Raw genomic sequence first — 9,317 nt, 5'->3', positions numbered from 1 at the left:
AGACTCAAAAAACACAAATAGACACTAGAAAACACAAAATTACAACAAAATACACAAAATAAAGCAAGATAAATTCACAAAAGACTCCACACAAACAATTAAATAAATGCAAATTTGAGGTAAAATTGATATTTTTTCATCAATTTGAGATTAAAAATGACTGTAATCATGTGATATAAGCCTGGGAAATGTATATCCATACATATTTTGAGGGGCTGAGATATCTATAACTAAATTATTATGTAATTTACACAATGATACATATTTTTACTGTTTCTGTTTTTACTTTCTGGCCGAATTAGATGCTCTGAAGGGCCTGATTTGGCCCCCGGGCCTTGTGTTTGACATATATTTAATTATAATTAGCTGCATTATGTATCATAGCTCTAAAGTCCTTCCTGAGGCACATTTGTCATTACAATATTTCAACTACGGAATGATCAAACTATTGTGAGGCAGATCAGGCAGAAAGATTCATTCTTCTGTTATATTTTTCAATATGTAGCTATTATACAGTATGTTCACAATTTTAGTGTCTTTTATTTTTAATCATTATACAGTTACAAATTATTTAAGTTGTGTGTAACTTGATATTGCTGCCTTTAGAATTGACTGATACTGATATTGATCCGATTCAATATCAGGACAAATCATACATACTTTTATTGCTTTTTTTTTTTTTTTTTTTTAGTGTGGAATGTTAGCAAAGGTCAGGTGATATTATTCAGAGAAGAATAGTCACCAACAATATGAGGAAAAAGTGACCCCCTTTAATATTAATAAATGGGTTACATATATTTTAAATTTAAACATCCAAATATTCTATATTTGAATAAAATAAATAAATTATTACCTAAGTACACGTACTTAAAGTGAAGATTAGGATTAGGGTTAGGTTATAACGCGATATCGCAACAATTTTTAGGGTTAGGGTTAAGTTTAGGGTAAGGATACGGTTATAACGTAATATCGCAGCAATTTTTAGGGTGAAGTTTAGGTTTAGGGTAAGGTTTAAACCTTACGCGTGACGAAGACTAATTAGTCTTAGTCACGCGACCTAAATTGATCAATGACTGACCTATCACGTGACCTAACCTGGCCAAACAGTGGCGCTGCGTAAGAATAGAACGTCAGTATAATGATACGGCAACCGTACGGATAGCCTCTGCATGCCTATAATGAAGAATGTGTCTATTTGTACGGTTGCCGTACGGACAACCCCAGGGGCTATTGGTACGGTTACTGAAGTACACGTACGTAGCGTTTTAGGGTTAGAGTTCAGATAAGGGTTCGGATTAGGGTTTAGGGTTAGGTTATAACCCAATAATGCAACATTTTTTAGGGTTAGATGAAGGGTTAGGGTTAAGTAGGTTTAGGGTAAGGTTTAGTCTTAGTTACGCGACCTAAACTGGCCAACTACTAAACCTATCACGTGACCTAAACTGGCCAATTACTAACCTATCACGTGACCTAAACTGGCCAATTACTAACCTATCACGTGACCTAAACTGGCCAATTTACTAACCTATCACGTGACCTAAACTGGCCAATTACTAACCTATCACGTGACCTAAACTGGCAAAATAGGGGCGCTGCGTACGAATAGAATGTCGATATGTTGATACGGCAACCGTACGGATAGCCACTGCCTATAATGAATGTCATTGACTGACACCTGTTTGTGGTCATTATTAGTATTTTTTCCAATAAACAGCTTCATCACAATTCATTTTCCCTGCACTATAAGCCGTCTAATCTTTGTGAAGGTGCTTGTTTATTTCCTGTAGTCAGTAATCCCTTTAGAGGAGGCCCCACTGCGACTTCATGTGCTCCATCCGCACAGAGCGCGCGCGCGCACACTGTTTACCGTGCGCGCTCCCGTTTTTCGCTGCGCACAGACACAGACACAGACGACAGCCGGTGCGTTTCCGTTACAGAGAGAGGAGAGAGGAGAGAGGCTGCTGGTCGGTTGCTAGATAGACACTAAACGGCAGCCAGCGCAGAGTCTGGAGAGCTGCTGATGCGACAAGGTAAGAGGAGGACCTGTGTGGGAGCTCTGCGGGCACTGAGAGCATCACGAGCCCGTGTTTTACGGCGTGAGCGCGGCGTCCTATCCAGCCTGACTCCATGTCCTCTCCCTCCGTGTGTTGTTGTGTGTCCTGTCCGCAGATGCTGAGCGTCGCCTTGCTGTGTGTACTGGGCGCCTTCGCCTTTCAACACGTCTCCGCTCTCTCCGACGGCGGCAATTTTTTGGATGATAAGTGGCTCACCGGGAAATGGGACAAATTCAGAGACGTGAGTAGCATTTGGAGCTCCTCTGGTGTTTATTATCTCATTTACACCTCCGTCCGTGCTCGGGTTCCCTCCATAGGCCTCCCCCCATTGGTCTGTGATCATGCGCTCCTCGTTTTTGTATCAGAGCTGCTCGTCACGGGGCCGTGGGTCGGTGTGTGTGTGTGTGTGTGTGTGTGTGTGTGCGTGTGTGTGTGTGTGTGTGTGTGTGTGTGTGTGTGTGACACGTTCGACAGTAAACACACTATTAATCCCGAAGGAAGAATCAAGTGTTCTTCTTTTATTGCACAAAAGCTGTCTATGGAGAACCTAATGATATCATGTATAATGTAGCAGGTATAAGCAGGTATAAGGAGCTCGGATGCCTGGATGGATGTCATGTGGTTTAGATAAACCTGAGTCATGACCATCTAATAAAATAACAGCAAAGGTTTTTATCTGTCAATAGATATGACTTTAACGTCTTGCAGTTGAAACAGTGTGTTGCAGTGTTTTCATTACCTATCCACTCACCTTGCATGTATACAGAGACCTGATTGTCATTCTATTTTGTTGCTGTGCCTTGCATAACTGCATGAACACATGATTTGTTATTACCACAGTGTAATTCATTGTTTCTATTTGTCATAGAAACAACGCTGAATTACCAAAGTGTAATAACGCTTTAAAATCTTGAGGTATCATATCTTGGTTTGGTTGGCTTTTTTATATGTCCTTGAATTGAGCTGGAATTTAACTTTGATGGCTCAGGTTTGGCAACTGGCTGGTAAGATAATGTCACACGTTCAACAATATTATGCCTATACTTAAATATTGTGGCAATTTGTGATATTAGTTGGTCAAATGTATGTACTCTACTTTAAGTTGAAGGTAGAATCAGTGTCGTTGATTGTTTAGATAATAATTTCATGCAGTTAAAATCTATTGAGTCATAATAGTGATAATGAGAACTGTTGTGGTTATTTTAATTAGAAGTGTCTTCTAGTACGTAATGCGTATCCATATACCGGCATTCTATCCGTACAAAAGACGACGTTACCGGAAGTTATGTGACCATTCCGTGCGGTTAGGGTTAGTTAGTCCGTAACATAGGTTAGGGTTAGTGTGTAACGTATGTTAGGGGTTAAAGTTAGTGTGTAACGTAGGTTAGGGTTAGTCTGTAACGTAGGTTAGGGTTAGTCTGTGACGTAGGTTAGGGTTAGTTAGTCCGTAACGTATGTTAGGGGTTAAAGTTAGTGTGTAACGTAGGTTAGGGTTAGTCTGTAACGTATGTTAGGGTTAGTTTGTAACGTATGTTAGGGTTAGGGTTAGCGTTAGTCCGTAACGTATGTTAGGGGTTAGGGTTAGTGTGTAACGTAGGTTAGGGGTTAGGGTTAGTCTGTAACGTATGTTAGGGGTTAGGGTTAGTCTGTAACGTATGTTAGGGTTAGTTTGTAACGTATGTTAGGGTTAGGGTTAGGGTTAGCGTTAGTCCGTAACGTATGTTAGGAGTTAGGGTTAGTGTGTAACGTAGGTTAGGGTTAGTCTGTAACGTATGTTAGGGGTTAGGGTTAGTGTGTAACGTAGGTTAGGGTTAGTCTGTAACGTATGTTAGGGGTTAGGGTTAGTCTGTAACGTATGTTAGGGTTAGTTTGTAACGTATGTTAGGGTTAGGGTTAGCGTTAGTCCGTAACGTATGTTAGGAGTTAGGGTTAGTGTGTAACGTAGGTTAGGGTTAGTCTGTAACGTATGTTAGGGGTTAGGGTTAGTGTGTAACGTAGGTTAGGGTTAGTCTGTAACGTATGTTAGGGTTAGTCCGTAATGTATGTTAGGGGTTAGGGTTAGTCTGTAACATATGTTAGGGTTTGTCCATAACGTATGTTAGGGTTAGTCTGTAACGTAGGTTAGTGTTAGTCTGTAACGTACTGTATGTTAGGGTTAGTCCGTAACGTATGTTAGGGGTTAAAGTTAGTGTGTAACGTATGTTAGGGTTAGTCTGTAACGTACTGTATGTTAGGGTTAGTCCGTAACGTATGTTAGGGGTTAAGGTTAGTGTGTAACGTAGGTCAGGGTTAGTCTGTAACGTATGTTAGGGTTAGGGTTAGGGTTAGCGTTTGTCCGTAACGTAGGTTAGGATTATGGTTAGGGTTCATCCGTAATGTAGTTTAGGGTTACGGTTAATGCTAATGTTAGTCCATAGATTTTTTTTAATTGCATAATTTGTTTTAAATACTTGTTTTGGGAGTGGCTGCTTTTGCTACTTCTCAGAACATGAAAGTCACAGTTAGTTGGATTTCTGAGTGTGTCCTAACCCAGACCTTCCCTTAAACTGGCCACAACAGGACTCACTCACATGTGCTGTCTCTTTGAGGAGAAAAATGCAAAAGTGGCACATATTGTGCAGCTGTTTGTTAATAATTCTCTTATGGGTTAGACTTAATTTTAATTAAAATTATCGAGATTTATATCGTATATTGCCATTTTGAGAAAAAAAATCGAGATTTGAGTATTGGCCATATCATCCGGCCCGATCGGTTATAGACAATTATCTCACCAAGTTTCATTCGGATCGGATGCAGAAAATGCATTTCTTCGTGGTAGTTTGGAAAAATGGTGGTGCCCATACATTTGGACCTACTGTATCATTATTAATGTAGATATAAATATCTTCCAATCCCTTTAACGTGTGGATGATCATGGTACCATGATCAGGATCACTGATCCAGATACAGTAACTGCCAATATCTGTCAAAGAGGATATTTGATGCTTGGCAGAGGTTTTGCGCTCTCTGACATGCTCTTGTTATATATTATTGACTTACTGTAGCTGGCATGAATGCATTCACCCTGATAACACTATTTATTTATGTATATTGAATGGTAAAAACATGCTTAAAGTTGCCCACAATGTTTCTCAAAGGAGAGACTGGCGAACAATCAGCACAATTAGCTGCTACAACACGTAACTTTGAGGAACAGTTACCGTACATTCTCTTTGCTTGTTTGGAGATCAGTGGATTTGTTGATTCATCACAACCCAAACATACACATACTATATTCAAATAATTGACTAGCGGGCGGGTCAATCAAAATAACCAAATAGAGAGCCCCTGCACTGGCATATTGCTGTATGCATGTAGAAAATCTGAGTAGGATATAGGGGTGTCCCGATCCGATATTGGTCCGATATCAGCCAGAAAACGAATATTGGATTTTATCGGACTGCATCTAAAATCTTTGATATATATTATGTTATATTAAAATGTATGTCACCAATTGGTTAATAATAAATGGGTCAGTTTTTCTCATGCCTACTGTTGCTGACTGTTGTTCTCTCTTTTCTAACATTCCACTCTACAAAATAAGTAACTGAAACACTACGATGAGTTCACATTTCCAAGAGTAAGAAGTGTATTTAAAATGTCATACAATGTGTTTTCAGTAGCTTCGTTCAAAGATTTAACATCCTTTCTGCAGAAAGAACGCCTCCCGAGTGGTTGTAGCTTTGTTGCCTCTGTCGGATGGTAACAGTATATAGACCTTTTTCACGACAACCGGAAGTAGCGCCTCTTGGTGCGAGTAACTTCCTGTTATTGCGGGTCTAAGGGAAAATGGCTATTTTGTTCGCTGATGCGGAGGCAATCGCAGCGGCGAATACCCGAACAAATAAACTTGATAAGGGGTATAAGTTCTTCCTAGAAGATTATATCCACAGCTACCAAGATAAGACCAAGATAAGAAAAGAAGTAGCTTCGTGAACTAACTGCTATCTACTACATATGAAGTATAAAAATTGTAACTAAGAAACCTAAATGAGTCTGCTAAAATATTCTGAATGTTTATAGAGAGGCATGTTATAGACCTTTAAATTATATTTTTACCTTCTGATATATGTTTGTCTTATTTACCTGTGGGTGGATGTGCTCCGTAGCTTTAGCATAGCTAGCTTGCTCTGAGAGGACAAGCTGCTGTTTCTGAGCCCTCTCGAAGTCAGACTCGCTCTACGGTGGTACGATAAAATGATTCCAGGGAAAGAGAGATGGAACAGCTCCACTTTTAAGGGGTCTAATGGTGACTCCTGAGTGAAGTGCCGGTGTAGTGTAGAATACAGAGTCCGGACCCTCATCCCTCCTAACGCCTTAGATCCACCGCCTCCTTTGGTCTCGGTCCGTCGGAAAAGTGCGGTTAGACAGGCGTGGCTGTTTTCTTGCCCCACAAGAGCAACCAGGAACAGAACAAGAGCAACCACGCAGAGAATGAGCATTTTCGTCACTGTCTAATGCTAAAGCTATAGCCACGGGAAGTTGTTGCACACCACTTCCGGTTTAAAATGCGAAAGTGTGAAAAAATTCTATTGTGATGTCCAGGGTGTGAGGTCATAGAATCTGTTAGTGGGGAGGTGTTGAGTTTTGCTGAGGACGGAATATTTTCTCTTATGTTTTCGTGATGTACGACGAGTGAAGGGTGTGCAAAGCAAATTCATTTGAAAATAAATTATCTTCATAACTATGCCAGAATTATTGTCGTGTGTAGCGAAAATACACAATCCTGATGCTAAAACTACAAAATAGCAAAGACTTGTAAACAATAGGAGAAAAAAAAAAAAAACATGTACTCCTTGTAGTAAAAGCTGTGTTTTTTAATGCAGGCTATTTGTAGTATCACACAAATGGAGAGCACTTCTAGCTGTTCGTGTATTTAATGTAACCAACAAGTCGCAATGACAACATCAAGCGTCCCACTGGGAATATGAAAACTGAAAAGCACATCCCACTGCATAGGAGTAGCCAACATTTGTGCCTCCCGGTGGTCTTTGCTCTTATCCTGCTTAACAGTGATTTTGTTTGAACCGATCCAGTTTATTATGCTGCTGGTGAGTGTCTTTGCTGTCAGCTATTATTACCGTGACATGTTTATATAAGGCCACTTAGCGTAGCTTCTAATTGTCAGGCTATATACTGTAAAGCCTTGATCAAGTCGCTGCTTTGCCAAATCTGTGATGAAATATAGCTTTACAGTGTTGTATAACCGTTCATTTGAGAAATGTTTGATATTGTGCACTCTGAGGTGAGATTGTTTGTTTGTTTGCACTTTCTGATGTTTTAGCTTCTAAAAATGCTGGTTTTTGCTGGGTAATTTTTAAAAAAAGGAAAAGATTTCCCAAATAATGTGAAGCGTGGCTTAAGTGGTGCACATTTGCTAAAAACATAGCACGCCTCCAGCTACAGATTAACTGGCTCCACACAACCAGAACTGATGCATGCTTGTTTTGACTTGTACTAGCATGTACAATAACTCGATTCATAATAATAATAAGCACGTTTGCACATGTTACGACACATCAAGATGAGAAATTGTTTATTTTTTTCTCTCTAAATGGGGATATACTTTGATGATACTGCAAAAAATAGCAAGGTCACCATATTGAATCTGAGGCGAATGCAGCACTGCTTTAAAATAGTCACAGTTTCATCCACAGGACACAGACTGGAGGTGTTTTCAGAGACTTTGTATTCTTCTTTTTAGTGTTTTTGCATCTACATTTTACATTTATTACACAGAAGACACATTTATTTACTTTCTCTGTTAGTCACATTGAAGTGTGTGTGTGAACCCATGGGCTCAGGTCGACCATAGTGACACACCTCGTGTCAAACAGGATTTGGATTATGCAAATAGAGTGTTAGGACCAAATGCCACAGAGGAAATGTGATTGGCCAACTGGCCGTGGGCAGACAGCATTAAGGAGTGCTGGACTCTTTCCTCAGCTACAGGAAGGCAACTATTATGTTTGTTTGTGCTCTGATTGTAGATACATTTTGGGTTTAGAAAACTAGTTTATACATTCTAGCAAGATGCATGTACTGCGCATTAGAAGAGGTATTGTAGGAGTCTTGCGTCTTCGTAACTCGACTCAATAAAAAAGACACTCATTTACTGAGCTCTAATTATACAATTATGGAATTTATGTAAGTTATTAAATACAAATTCAAATTTATTTTATCCATTTACAATAATGTAAAAGATTTGGTTTTGATTTATATATTTATATTAGGGATGCATCGAAATGAAAATTTGTGGCCGGAGCCGAATAAAATATAAATGCTTGGCCGATCGAATGCGGTTGTCAAGTTTTTCACTATTTTTTTTAATAGTGCATAAATAGCATTTTTTTAAAAAGAGTAAATGTTTATTGAATATTCTGACATTTTTTAGATATTCCAGTAACCTTTGCTTTTCAAAAAAAAAAAAAAGCACAACATAGTTTTTCATTTACATTAGCCCTTCAAATAAAACAAAACATGCATTCCAAAAAAAAACCCTAAAGTGCATTAAAGTGGATGAACCCACAACAAATGAATTATTGTCCTTTTGGCACAAGTCTGCTTAGCCACAGTCGATAGGCTAATAATGTAAACCAAAGGCTCAAGTAAATCTCAATAAGTGTGTGCTTGTAACATCATACACTTATACAGGTACACAGCATATCCCAGAACAGATTTGTCAATAACAGTACTACAAACTATGACATCTGAGACATCTTAAAATTGTTTTATACAGAGAAAAACATGAACAGCTGTGCCTGTATGTCAAGCCCCAAATGAAATGCTTGGGAAATCTGTGTGTCGGACACCGCGTCACTGCACGTTGTTTGATTGCGTCACACGCTACTATTCAGCCTTGCTTTTAACTCAGTCCACCGAAGGTCGAATGTGGCTTTTTTGTAATATTCGGTGCAACCCTAATTTATACATATTTTAAATGTAGTAACAGTTAAAAGTTCACTTTAGGCACATGATAATTACCTTTAGAAAGTAAATACAATTTTGAAATGACTTAAAAAACTTTTCAATAGTCAATATAGCATTATGGTGTCAAAGCATTTTTTCTATGCTCTTTGTGGACCCCCTCAAGCCCAAAAACATATATGATAGTGAAATAATAGTGTACATTAAATTAGTGAATAACTGGATGTGAATCACCCTTAAAACCCATTATTTTTTATGTCTTATTATTGTTTTGTACCATTTTATCTTGTAGTATAA

At 38.9% G+C, this 9,317-nt stretch overlaps 1 protein-coding gene across 4 annotated transcripts in view; it reads left to right on the top strand.

The window, feature by feature from the left end:
* The first annotated feature begins 1,861 nt into the window (after positions 1–1,861).
* The window catches only part of spock3 (SPARC (osteonectin), cwcv and kazal like domains proteoglycan 3), a 29,400-nt gene continuing 21,944 nt past the window's right edge, over positions 1,862–9,317 (top strand). For all 4 annotated transcript variants that reach the window (XM_028451322.1, XM_028451313.1, XM_028451306.1 and 1 more), the window contains exons 1-2: positions 1,862–2,030; positions 2,170–2,295. In XM_028451322.1, the coding sequence (XP_028307123.1) occupies positions 2,170–2,295 (126 nt within the window). In that variant the 5' untranslated portion in view covers positions 1,862–2,030. The remainder of the gene's footprint in view (positions 2,031–2,169; positions 2,296–9,317) is intronic.

Source organism: Gouania willdenowi, chromosome 1 (assembly GCF_900634775.1).
Source record: "Gouania willdenowi chromosome 1, fGouWil2.1, whole genome shotgun sequence".
NCBI classification, from domain to species: domain Eukaryota; kingdom Metazoa; phylum Chordata; class Actinopteri; order Blenniiformes; family Gobiesocidae; genus Gouania; species Gouania willdenowi.
This window is presented reverse-complemented; position numbering and strand designations above follow the sequence as displayed.